Source organism: Ceratotherium simum, chromosome 11, assembly GCF_057802395.1.
Source record: "Ceratotherium simum simum isolate JZ-2026a chromosome 11, ASM5780239v1, whole genome shotgun sequence".
NCBI lineage: Eukaryota > Metazoa > Chordata > Mammalia > Perissodactyla > Rhinocerotidae > Ceratotherium > Ceratotherium simum.
Window position 1 is genome coordinate 14,407,952 of NC_141910.1, and position 13,510 is coordinate 14,421,461.

A 13,510-nucleotide genomic window follows, 5' to 3' on the forward strand; every position below is an offset into this window, starting at 1 on the left:
AAGACACTACAGTAGCAGTGAGCACACCTAGCACCCAAATCTTGATCTCTAATAACATTCCTACTAAAAGAAACCAGGCCTTCTCAGAGAAATGGCTGATTACAGAGCTGGGGCACAGTAGATGCAAGATGAGCATGCAGCACCTTATTATGCCAGAAAGTAAAGCAGTGTTCCAAAAAATTATGGGGGCATGTCACAAGGACACAGGCGCCAGCCTGAAGGGGCTTCCACTTGCCAAATCTGGGACAATTTGAGCACCAAAATAATTAGATATAGTAATGAATGTAAGCCATTGAAAACATGGGAACCCATGAATCCATACCAATAATAGGTAAATTAATGGGGGAGAAGGGAGAGCACTTGCTTACAGTAGAATGCTGAGTAACAACTGATAATGTGTAGGGGGAAGGATGAAGTTGGAATGTCATTAGTTTGCAAGCATCATAGTAAAGACTGAATCAGACAAGAATCCTCAATGAATGCTAAATCTAAAGGGAAATTTTAATCAGGAGCAGTCTATTTGCATGATCTTAAATTGTCTCCTCAAATGCTTACTATTTGCAAAGGAAAACATAATACATAAACAGTGGAGAAATCAGGCAACATCTTAAATGGGTGATCAAAATTAATATCCCCAATGAGACAAAAGAACGTTGCATACCTCCAGATGTGATACCCTGAGGAGGACATAGCATCACTTATGTAGTATTCTGCATGTCTTAAATATTATGAGAAAGCATTAGAAAAAACAAAACTGAGGAGGAAAAAAGAAGGCAGGCGACTATATTCTTCAAAAATGTCAATATCATATAAGAAAGAAAAAGGCTGTGGAAATAGTCCAGATTAAAGGAGACTAAATAGACAACTAAATGTAATACCTAATCCTAAACTATATGATACAGTGAAGCAAAAAAAAAAGGCTATACAGGACATTATTGGGTCAATTTATAAAATTAAAATATGGACAGTATCAATATTAAATTTACTGAAGTTAATAATTATAGTGTGATTATGTAAGAGAATATCCCTAATTCTTAGGAACACTGAAGTATCTGGGGATAAAGAGCCATGATATATGCAATTTATTCTCAAGAGACTCAGAAAAGAAATATGACATGTGCACATGTGTGTAAAGAGAGAGAGAGAACACAAATGATGGAGCATATAGGATAAAATGTTGACAACGGATGGATCTGGGTGGAGGGTACATGGTATTCTTTGTAATATGCTTATTCTTGCAACTTTCTGATAAATTTGAAATTATTTCTAAATGGAAAATTTAAAAAATAAAGAAGAATGTGATTGTTAGCGATGACTGAATGTTCTGCATCCTGAGAGAGACATTACTGAGATCTAACAAGGCCATGGTATGTGGAGAACCAGGCTGGGAGGACCTGATCCACCTTTGAAAGTCATAGTCTGAAAATCAAAATGGTGTATTGATCAATAGGCCTGCTGGTTCTCCTGGCCTCTTAGTCTAACACTGTTCTATGGAATCCAGTAGAACTGTGCTCCCAGGCAGCTAGCTTAGTTAACTACCCCCCACACTCCAGTCTATGTCCATCTCTCTCAGAGGAGGCTAGGAGACCTAGATATAGAACACCCTAAAGGACTGTGGAAGCAACACGGACCCAGAGTGTGATCTACAGGCTCATACTGGTTGAGCTTAATAGAGTGTGTCGCTTCCATGCCTGGAGTGGGATCAATTAGGGAGCTTGTCATCCCAGGGCTCTTAGGCTCAGTACTGGTATTGAGAGACTTTGGCAGGAAGATTAGGAAATCTTAGAGCTAAGTCATGAGCTGCCCTCCACACCCCATTGGTAATTTACCCAGGTTTCATCAGCCAGAAAGACATGGTGTTCTTTGCAATAAATCAGAAAATACTGATACCATTAATTCCATCACAGAAATTAGGAATTCATTAATAAAGAAGGTAGTTTTATAAATGCATGTATATGTCCACATCTGAAAAGTAATACCTAAAAGAGTTTTAAGAAATCAGGTTTTCAAATTTTTCCAATTAAACTTATTTGTTGTTCATTCACCTTTCTTTTATTAGCTCCCTAGTGTGCAAACAGTATAAGGTTTTTTACATTTTTCTGAGAAAAAATTTTAATTAAAAAATTCTATCCTTTTTCATAATTTTTCCTGAGATTTGGGGGACAAGCATAAACATATTTATAAAGCACAGTACTAGAAGAACTTTAGACACTCTGAGTGTCTAGCGTGCTCGCTAGGAGCAAGTAAAGAGGAACTATCTTGCGTGGTCTTTGGACACTACAGGACAGAAATACCAAAGTTAGAGTAGGAAAGTCAGGAAAAATTCTCTTCTAAAGGAGAGCTCTGTGAGGCCTCGAGGCAGCAAAAGGAAGTGGTAGAAGCCCTTTTACTTGCCAACTAAAATAGGCATGACCTAAAAGAGGCCTGAGAGGGCCCTTTGGGGCCACACTGGCCAGACCAACCAATGTATCTGTTTGTCTCTCTCCCTCTCTCCTCTCATCTTTAACATTCCTTTCTTGGCTGAGGGTCTACGGGCTTTTCTTAGTTTTAGGCTTGGGACTTCAGCCAATTCCCATCCTGCCTGAGGAAGTTCATAACAGCTATTCTAAAAGAATGGATGGAAGAGGAGGCTTCCAAGCAGGGCAAGGCCCACACTGCCTGTTTGCCCAGCTGCGCCGTGAGGACAGACAGGGGAGGAGGTGTGCCTGGAGCCCAGGCTCTGGCATTGGATCTGACTCGGGGCCTCTCTGCCTTTGTTCTGCACAGAGAGACAGCCATGTCCTTGTCTCCATCAGCAGTTATCTCTTGGAAAGGGAGAAATAGGAAATGTCATGAGTCAAAAAACATTTATATGTTTCTCATTGCTAGAAAGACTGTTTAGAGGGCCCCCTTCTATACAATGATGTGAATCTGGGACTGTGCTCCCTCTAGAAGCTTATAGAGGGGACCTAACAGCTTCCCTTTCATCACCTCTACCTTTGAAATGCACTGATTTTTTTTTTTTTTTTTTTTAGCTTTACTCAGTTATAGTTTTTAAATATTTGTTAGAGTGATGCCTGAGGCTAAAACTGGCTAGGAAATTTGACAAAATTTATTTAGTTTCTCCAAGTCAAAATCTCCCCCGGTCTGAGAACTCACTTTACCCTCAGAAAACTCTCATTATTTTCTTATAAATACACATCTGGGTTCTTGGCACTCCTCTTTTACACTCATAACTGCAGTTCCAGACTCTGCATCCTCAATAGTGAACTAAGACTATTTTTCAGTCCTGACCTACCATAGCCCTGGTTTCCATCTGCTCAGCCAGTGTCCACATAGGTGTAACACATATTGCCTCATGTAAATGCTATGTGATCCATTTATGCCTTGGTTCAGTGTTTCTGTGTTGTCTGTGTGTCCTGTTTGTATATACACATGTGTATCTGCCTGTATCCACTGAGTAACTTGGGCAAAGTCAATGCAGCAAGATATGAAACTGGTACTTGAACCCAGACCTTTTAACCTCAAAGCTCATATAATTGCATATGTGGCACTGGACTACAGCCACCTTTATTTGTTCTTTGTTGAATACTGAGCTCCTAGAATGGTGCTTGGTACATGGAAGGCATTTGATAAGTATTTATTAAATGAATAAGTGAGTGATTATTATGATAGTCTTGTGTTTTGATTCAGTCCAGTGTTAGTTTCTTTACAGGCCTGCCTCTGAGAGCTAACTGCTGGCATTAGGCTCAGCAACATTACAGTGTTTATGACAGAAATGACTCTGCCTTCTAATGATTACTGATTTATTTTCTTAGTCGCAGTACAGTCTGTAGCCATTCTTTCTCTTACTACCTTGTTTTTTTGTGTGAGGAAGATTGGCCGTGAGCTAATATCCGTTGCCAATCTTCCTCTTTTTGCTGATAAAGATTGGCCCTGAGCTAACATCTGTGCCCATCTTCCTCTATTTTGTGTATGGGAGGCCGCCACAGCGTGGTTTGACAAGTGGTACGTAGGTCCGCACCCAGGATCTGAACCCACAAACCCCGGGCCACCGAAGTGGAGCGTGCAAACTTAACCACTGTGCCAACGGGTCAGCCCTTCTCTTACTACATTTTTATTTTTCAAATCTACTATTAACTGGTAATGAAGAATGATAGGGGTTTCTAAGATCCTGGTTTGTCTTGTCTATCTGATCAATCCCTGGGGTGGGGATTTGGGTATTTTACAGCTTTTGGATCTCTTCATCCAGTGGGATTGGTCAACCTACCTTGCTGACTATGGTCAGCCCAACTGCAAGTACCTCCGGGTAAACCCAGTGACAGCTCTGACCCTGCTTGAGAAGTGAGTACCCAGTCCAGTGGTCTGTGTTGGGAGGTGGGGAGATATAGATGGGGGTTTGGTGTAGGAGATAATTTTCTCTTTGCCAATACCTTGAAAAGATAGCACAGAGGCCCTGTTCTTGAAGTTGCTGTAGGTACTATTAGCATTCTCCATCATTGGACTGGCAGGCCAGTCTTCCTCTTGTAGCCTCTTAAATTCCTGAGCCCCAACAAGTTAGGCCAAGTATGGGTCAGTTGGATTCTGACATTACCTTGGAGCTTAATGTGGCAGCATATCTTTAACTACAGATGACAAGAGAAGAAAGGAAGATGCCTTCATTTGGGGCTCAGGCCAGCCTGGTGAACAGAGTGAGGCTGGCCCCAACCATTTGGGGTATGATGATGGATAGACCAGCCCCATAGAACAGATGGCTTCTCTGATTCCTAGCAGAGAAGCTCTCATAATTACTGAAACTTTCACCTGCACCCCCTTCTGCCACCTGCCAAATTGAGCTTTACTGTGGTGTGTCCCAAGAAAGCTTTGTTGGAGAAGGTGTCGAATTCTTGCCTTAGGCAGTCACTAGCCCGCAAAGGTTGCTGCCACAGAGCTGTAGCATCTCTGAAGCTGAGGTGCTACCACTGAGATGGGGTTAGCCAGCTCCAGAACATCTCACAGCTAACCAACATGTCACCCAGTTGCTGGGATCTGCTACACGTTGCAGCCTGGCTCTGGCTTTTGCTAACCTAGTTGAGAGCTGGCAGGCCAGAGACCAAGACTCAGTAAAAGGGAAACTTTTTCTTATCACCAAACTAGTTAACCCCAGCTTCTTAGAAGCTTTTTAGAAGAGTACCCTGCATCTAGGCAGTAGAGCAAGTCTATATATATGGCCAGTCAAACAGGTCTCAAATCCTAGGAAGGCAAAGATCAGAGTCTAGGAGGTCAGTGGAGCCTTAAGCAGAAAGAGAGGCTAAGGTATATCCTTCCTACTATGCAGTATGATAGGGGGAGAGAAGGGGAGGAGATGGAGAGTGGGTAAGAGCTGGATGCAGAGGTATGTGTTTGGAGCCAGGAAACTAAGAGCCCAGAATGCAACTTTCTCCAGACCAAGATAGAGACTGATGTTTCCATTTTAACTTTGTTTCCCATGGTTCTCTCTCCCAATGACCTTCCTCCCTAGGATATCTAGAGAGTAAGTATATTATTCACTTGGGCCTTTTCCATCACTTTGAGGCAAGTCCTTCTGGTTTCCTCATTGACACTAATGACTACACTAAAATCCCTACCCTGTGAGTTGTCCCCACCCTGACATACTAATCTACTAAACCAGCCTGGTCCCAACTGGCTGGCTGCCTCCTCTACCGTTGGTCCTTAGAGTGACCCTTGGCTTACCAATTCCTTTGGGGCTGGGAGTGGTGGCAGGATTTTTCCCCCATTGGTGCCAGGTAAAGGGTTGTTCCCACTCAGCTTCCTGGCACACTCAACACTCTTGCTAGTGGAGAGCCTGAAATTCAGCCCTGACAGAGGGAACTCCTCAGCAGTCTCCCTTACCTCCTGGTGGTAAGGCCCATGGCTTTAAGATCTGGAACCTATGTCTCCCGTGGAAGACTCTCTATTAGAGGCAAGGCCTAATCCCAGCATTCTCAGTACCCAGCTGAAATGGGGAGCATTTTGACCTTTGAGTTGGTGCTTAGATGTCTTATTCATTATGTGTCCAAATGAGCTCTGGGATTCCCTTCAGCCAGTTCCCTCTCTCAATAGTCCTTTACTCCTCTGTTCCTGAAAACCTCTAGCTCCAAGAAGTACTGGTTCATCCATTTTCTGTGGATCAACAGCCGAGTACAATAATCGGCTTCTCTGTAGCATTCTGGAGGCCTAGCTGGCAACAAAGCCATGTGCTTATTAGCCCTAGCTATCAGCAGGGTTTAAAAGCTTCCTTCCAAACACAATAGGGCCAAAGCCCACCCAGATCACTAAAATCTGTTTCCCAGCCTCATAGGAATCGGTTCCTTTAGCTGACCCATTCCTGCTTTCCCCACAGCCAGCCATTCCACCAGAGCTTGACATTCTCTCCTTTTCAACCTCGCACCTCTTAGCAGGGTGACACGTGGAAATACCCAAAGACCTGCTGAGGACATTCAGGAAAAGAAGAGGCCTCTGTGTCATTGAGAGGTGGCCATAGCCAAAATAGATCAGGATCCTGGGCTTACAGAATGGGATAGGAAGTGGGGAGGGCTCTCCTTGGTTTTGGAGCATTCCAGGGTACAAACCAGCATGCCACCATCAGCCCTCAGGGCACTTGAGTTTACCTTTTGAGTAATCACAACTCCAGGCCTTAATGGCCAAGAAATCCTAGCCTCTAGGGCTCAGAGACTACCCTCTTCTTCCCTTTCTCCTCCCTTATTGCTGGAGCTTCCCTATGGGAGCTAAAAGCTAGCTCTGGCTGCCTCTTTCTGGGCTGCTTTGAGGAGTCATGAAACTAATGATCATATAGCACGTTAAATTAAATGTCCTATAAGTGTAGGAAGTGTTTTTCTTCCTTTCTTCTTTCTTTCTTTTTTGTTTTGTTTTGTGTTGGTTTTGTTTAGATTTATAGCATATCCAGCAAAGAAAAAGGAGTCCTTCTCTGTAATAAGTAATCTAAAACCAGGCCAGTTCCACAAACATAATTGTGCGACTAACTTGTAAGGAACCAAACACAATAGTCATCATAGCCTTGGGGACCCTTGTGCTTTCTTTTCAACCTAAACCTCTAAACCTCTGTCACGTCTCCTTCTTCCTCCTTCCAAGCACAAGCCTCCACATGTGGGTGGTTGTACCTTGTATCAGTGTTCTGAGTTTGCTTGATGAGTAATTCCAGCCTGAAGGCCGTTTAAGCTTAGATCAGAGAGAGAAGTCTCAATTCGTTTGTGGCTGTCACTGTCAGCCAGAGCCATCCAGCTCTAATGCTCATCAGAACCTCCTTACCACATGGATATAAATGCACTGTGGGATCTTTGGCCTTTTGACCCACTGGCCTCTAAGCTGCCCCTCTGCACCAGGCCACCCCACAGAAAAAAATGGGCAAGGATTGGCCCAAGACCCCTGGGAGGTATGCCTGGGAGTAGTTTACTCCCAGTGCCAGGTTCCTTCGCTCACCTCTTCTAGCCTGTCTCCATGTAGCCCAGGAGCTATGAAGCCAGAGAGCTGGCCCAGCTTCTGGGCAGTGGTAAAGACCTGCCTACCCCTACCCCAGGGAGAAATTGATCTGAGCAGTGTTCTTAATTCTCTAACACTAGATCCATCTGTGGGCTGGAGGTCCTGTGCAGAGGCTGGGGCCAGAGTTAACAATCACCAACAGATGGCAGGGGTTATGGGCCCTCCACAGAGGGTAGCAGATTCCTGTATTCTGTCACAACAGCTTAGTCAGACTTGGGAGTTTCCGTGGCGTCAGCCTGGCCTTGACTTTCTTTATCCATGCTTCCCAGTTAGGTCTCTCCATCTGACAGAACCAGTGGCCAGAACTGCCCATGGTTTGTGCTCTAGGAATATGTCATCTCTGGAGCTTTAGCATGACCCAGTAATAAAATGTTCTCCAAAGGTCAATATCTGAGGATATAGACAGCCATTGAGAACTCAGGGGCTTCTCTTGCTAAAGCCCTGGTTTACCGAGTGAGAGGATGGCCCAGCCTTTTGGCACTTGCTTTCCCCAGCACCATGCCCTCTTAGCCACCTCACCGCTCTGGGTCCTTACTCTGAAACGAAAGATAAGAGATCAGTCAAGCCATTAGTTTTGTTAGGGGTGGGATAGAGTAACCAGCTAGAATGAGGTTTAGAAATACAGTGGCTTTCAGTTACGTTCTCTCAGAATTGCTAGTTAAGAGCATTTTTCTGCTCTACCTTTCAAATGCTAGCTCTAAGGTCCCAGCAGGATTTAGTAGGCTATTAGGTGGTAAATGGATCCTAGACATTCTGTAAGAGCCTATTGACCATCAGGGCTGTAGCATGTCCCAGATACCTATAACAGGTGCATACCTGAAGACAGAAGGGAATGAATTATGTGGGGTGGGTATGAACGATAAGAGGGTTGGCCCTTCCATAGCTGGCTCTTGACTATTTTCCAAAGTTGGGAGGGCTGTGGGTGCCAGCAGGACAGCTTCCTGCCTGGTAGGTAAGTATGGGCCTGACAATGGAAATATTCTGGACTCCCTCAACTCTGAGTGGTGGTGAAGATACACTGTGCCATCCTACCTCCTGCAAGGTCTCCTAACACTGTTGTCTCCTCAAACATTTTGCTCTCTTTCTTTCCTTCTGTTTAGGATGAAGGACACTAGCCGCAAGAACAACATGTTTGCACAGTTTCGGAAAAATGAGCGAGACAAGCAGAAATTGATTGACACTGTGGCCAAGCAGCTTCGGGGACTCATCAGCAGCCACCACTCATGAAGGCTGGCCTCAGGCCCACAGAGGCTGCTTGCTGCAGCCCCACAGTCCTGGGCCCAGCCCTGGGTGGCCATGCATTTGTGCATTCTTCTTCAAAGAGAGCAAATGTATTTTTTTAATAACCTATGTACAGTATTCACATAACCTTTCCCTATAGTAAAAGAGGCACAAGAATAAGCAAGTACATGAGATGTCGCTAGGCTGGGACTCAGGGGAAGTTATACTATACTCTCTGTATTATCCTAGAGATGGTGGTGTCATCAGTCCCAGTATGATGAACCACCTTTCATCCATGGCTCTAGAGCTTAGGTGTGGAGCTCAGGAACTACACAAACAAATGCGTACTTGGCACTGGGCGGTAAGGTGAGTCAGCAAAAGGATAGTACAGTATCTCCTGTACACTCCTGGGTCCCCCATTCACCGCATGGTGGGGGCTGATTCTTCTTCACACAAGGAAAGGACCTGGAAAACATTACTATTTAGTAAATGAAAGACCAGCACACAGTTCTGGAGGTTCATCTCCTCAGTCCACTGACTGTCATTGGCTGGTGAACAAGAGTGGCATGTGGCAAGATGACAACTTCACTCCAGTCCCTGAAGTATGGCTGTTTCTTTAGCCTAGATCTAACCCAATGCTTTTACTGCTAATTTTTCTGGGGCAGGATAGAGCTAAGTATGCAGTGATAATATTTGGACCCGATGACTAACTGCAAGTTGCCCCCACACCAAGAGTTTTCCTGGATCTTGAAAACCAGTGTGAATAGAATCAGAGGCTCTGTCCCTTCCCCATTCATCTCATTTCCTTCTTTGAGGGTCAGGGCACTTGGTTCAGGGCATAGGTCAACAGTTATTTCCATAGGTCTTTACAGAGAGGCTCAGACCTGACCTCCTCCAGCAGTGTCATTGGGATAGATCAGATTCCAGAAGCCTGAAAATGGCCCTTACTTCACCCTTGGGTAAAACCAGAAGATAACTTGGGATTGTTCCTTTGTGTTTTAAAACCAACTTTATGGCCACCATCTTGAAAGGATATGTCGCCAGCTCTGCACTGTGGGAGCAGCCACAGCTGGATTGGATGCCTCTAGGGATGGAACCACTGTCACCCTGAAGGCAACAGGGCCAACCATGGCTAGTGGTTTTTGCCTCTGGCCCAGCTGTCCCTCATTAAGTCCTATGCTGGATATGAAGCTCTTCTTGCTATAGCCCAAGGCTTCTATCCTCTTTTGAGATCCCCATAGCCATCTTTTGGCCTCATCTGAGAAAGATTGTCTATAATCCTATCCCCGAAACTCTGGAGTTTGCACAGGAAGCCAGGGGCAGCTAGCTTGGAGGCTGTGTCCTCTGTCCCAAGTGGGCTCCTGAGACTTAATGCAAGGGATTTGCTATGAGGTCAGTGAGAAGAACCTGCACTTTAAGACTCTTCAGGAAGCACTATGGCTACTGGCAAGAGTATCATTGTGCATCACCAAACAATGACAAATAAGCCACACAGGCATTTCCAGCTTGGATTAGTGGGAGGAGAAACTCATCAAACAGAATTCTTCACTACCTTTGTCAGCTACTGAGTTGCTTCTGGGGAAGGCAGTGATTCCTTTTTCACTCCCCACCCCCAACCCCCCATCCTATCACAGCTTGAAAAATGTGAGGAAGAGAGTGTGCACACAGACATGCAGCCTTCCTCAAAGTTGGAGAAACCAGGCTGCATGTGAGCTCTGCAGAAGGCTTCTGAGGCTCATCCTGACGGCTAGGCAATTGTCCCAGGGTCTTAGGATGAGGGTCAGGGATGAGTGCTGCCACTTAGAACTTCAAAAGCCAAGAGAAGGCATGGGCCCATGGGAATGAGACCCAAGATGACATCTCCAAAGCCCTGGTCTTTATTGAAAAAGCGTGAGAAATGAGTACACTAATCTGAAGTCCTATTGCTTAAGGGCCCAGAACACTCTCCTTCACTAGCCCCAGTTTGCTGCCAGATCTCTTCAGCTTTGAGGGCTGAGACTTGGAATGGAGAACCTTAAGCATGTCACAAATTTTGTCTTTTTCGAGAGTCATCATTGCTGGTCTGGTCTCAAACCTGTACCCTGGAAAAACTGTGCTATAGAGGAAAAAGTGAACAGAGTGGAGGAATGAGGGTTACTCTGCACCTTGCACACAGAAGTCCCTCTAAAGAAAAAGCTTATTCAAGCTCAAGGCTCATAAGGGTGGACCCCTTAGTAGAGCTCTTCTCCCCTCTCAGTCTGCCTTCAGTCTTCCCTAACAAAACCAACATGCTGCTACTGAGTTGTCTGTAGAGACACACTCTTGGTGGGCAGGGGAAGGTAAAAAGCAGGGACCAGCAATGTCTAAGTTGTTTGAATTGGTGAAGTAGGATTTTTTAGTTTTGTCTATAGGCCTCTAGCTGAGCCAGCCCTTGAGACGACTTATGCAAAGCGTATGTGCCCATGCCCCTCAGACTCCTCAGATCTGGCCTCAAATGCCCAAAGATATAGACATGCCCTGGAGACCTCAATAAGAGGATGAGAACATGGGTGGCTGGAAGCCTACCCACCTTCGGGGAAACCAGGTCAGTGTTCCTGAAGGGACAGTCTGGTTTGCGATCCTAGTGGGTTTCAGTAGTAATATGAGCAGGTTGCATAGTTTTAACATTCATAGGAAAATCTCTTTGAGTAGATTGTAAATGAAACTGTTGGGAGTGGGGAAGAACAGGACCTGGAAATTGGAACCAGCAGAGTCCCCATTGGCAAAGGGAATGTCCAGCTTCCAGAGTGTTTCCATTGCTTACCAGGCCTAACAGTCTCCCAGGCCTCAAAGCCAGCCTAGCCACAATGCACACTTGACAAGTGCTTGCTCAGCAAGTCCCAGACCCAGGGCCCTTTATCCCCAAGATTGGCCTTGGCCATGATCTGCCTCTTAAGGCCTCTGAGCACGCTCCCTGGGGCCTGCTCCAGAAATCCCCATACCTTAGCCTCCCTTCTCCCAGGACTCTGCTCCTGGCTGCTTCAGTTGCCTCTTTTTTTTTTTTTTTCACCTGCGTTCACAATTACTTTTTACTAATGTGTTGGAAATGGCCTTTTTATTTTGCACAAATAGTTGCACATTTATGGAGGAGATTTAGGAGAGTCCATTTTTAACTCTAAAGGAAACTTTTTTCTTTAAAACTCACTAGTAAAGCTACTGATGCAGATGGGTCTCATGATTAGTGGAAAACCTCCTATGTGGAAAGAGCATGTTTATTTCTCCTGTACATTTTCCTCTTTTAACTGCTATTAAACAAGAGAGCCTACATACCTGTTTCAAAAGCCGTGGTGTTGTCTCATGGTCTTTTTGTTCTTCCGCCCCTTTTACACAGTGCAGCTGTGGTTGGTGAACTGGATGACAGACATTGCACTCCTCAACTGGACTGAGGTCTAGAGCAGGCAAAAGCCTGGTGGGGAGGAGAAAGCCTGCCTGCCAGACACGGCAAGGAGCCCTTGGAAACATCCCGAACTACTGGGTTAGGTTTTCCTGTCTATACAGTTAACATGGCCTCGTCATCAAGAGGAATAACTTTTGAAATGCCTGATTTATGTGGAGGACCGGCCGAGGCAACTTGGGGCCCAGTGTGTTTTGAACACCCGCCCTGCCATGGCTCTAAGTCAAGACAGGGCGATGTAGGATTATCCAGAACAAAGCCAGGCTGGGGGAAGGGGAGAAATGAGCCTATTTTAGAGCTCTGTGGGGAGAGGGACAGGCATCATGGCCTGCTATAGGAATGGGTCAGGTCAGAGAAGACAGCACAGAGAAAGCAGGATGTTAATTAGCTGGACTTTGAAGGAATTAAATTCAAACTTTGTGAAGCTACAGGAGTATTTTAGGTGCAGACCACATTAGAGTGAAAAGTTGGCATGAATCTGGTTTGTGCCGGGAGGATAAGTGAAGGACCTGGTAGACGCATCTGGAACCATGGTGACTAAGGCCAGAAATGGTGTAACAGCCCTCAGCCTGCTTGCCCCCTAGGCTGGCACAGAAGCCATGGGAATAGGATGGAAAAATTTCTTCAGTACAAGTGTGAATACTGCAACGGGGCTTTGATGCCTGGGAGACCTGGGCTTCAGTCCCTGCTGTGCCACTTACTAGCTGGATGACCTTGAACAATGAACTCCCTCAATCTCATAATCCTCATCAGGGAAAGCAGAATAGTAGTCCCTAACTTATAGGGGTTTTGTGAAGTGTAAATGAGCTATGGATGGTCAAAATGCCTAGCCAGTACCTAGCCAGAGCACATGTGCTATTTAAGGCCTTCCTCTCGCTCTCCTCCAATTCTGCAACATACCTCATGGCTGGGCATTGGACAGAGGTGTCCAGAGTTTTTCTCCCTCCTGGCTTTCCCTCCCCAAGCCTAGCACAGGGTTGATGGTAGGGAGGCCTCTTGAGCACCTGTATGTGAAACAGGTACAAGCTCTTCAGATCAAACAGCCAACTGCCTGGCTCAGAGTAGAGCCAGTCCTTCAGGTGGAATCTGCCCCTCAACACCACCTGGAACCTTCTCTGCTCTCATTTTGGTGCCAAAACTTATACCTCCTTCTAGAATTCAGGAGTTCTTAACCAAGGGTCTGTGAACCTTTGGAGTGTGTATGAGTGTGTACATATGCACATGTGTGCACAGGGTTACAGCCACCCATTTTTCTGGATAAAAGGTGGATGGATGGCTTTCATCAGTCTAAAAAAGATTCATGACTAAAATACTGAATAATAACCAAATCCCTTTGGAAATGTAGATCTTCCCGTGAGGGAAAGCCAGAAGCTCTGAGAA

General features: G+C 45.4%; 1 protein-coding gene across 2 annotated transcripts in view; it reads left to right on the top strand.

Moving 5' to 3' along the window:
* Positions 1-12,020, top strand: part of EXOC6B (exocyst complex component 6B) — a 596,645-nt gene extending 584,625 nt beyond the window's left edge. For both annotated transcript variants that reach the window (XM_004435543.3, XM_014791430.2), the window contains 2 exons: positions 4,211-4,323; positions 8,598-12,020. In XM_004435543.3, the coding sequence (XP_004435600.1) occupies positions 4,211-4,323; positions 8,598-8,724 (240 nt within the window). In that variant the 3' untranslated portion in view covers positions 8,725-12,020. The remainder of the gene's footprint in view (positions 1-4,210; positions 4,324-8,597) is intronic.
* The last annotated feature ends 1,490 nt before the right edge of the window (positions 12,021-13,510 follow it).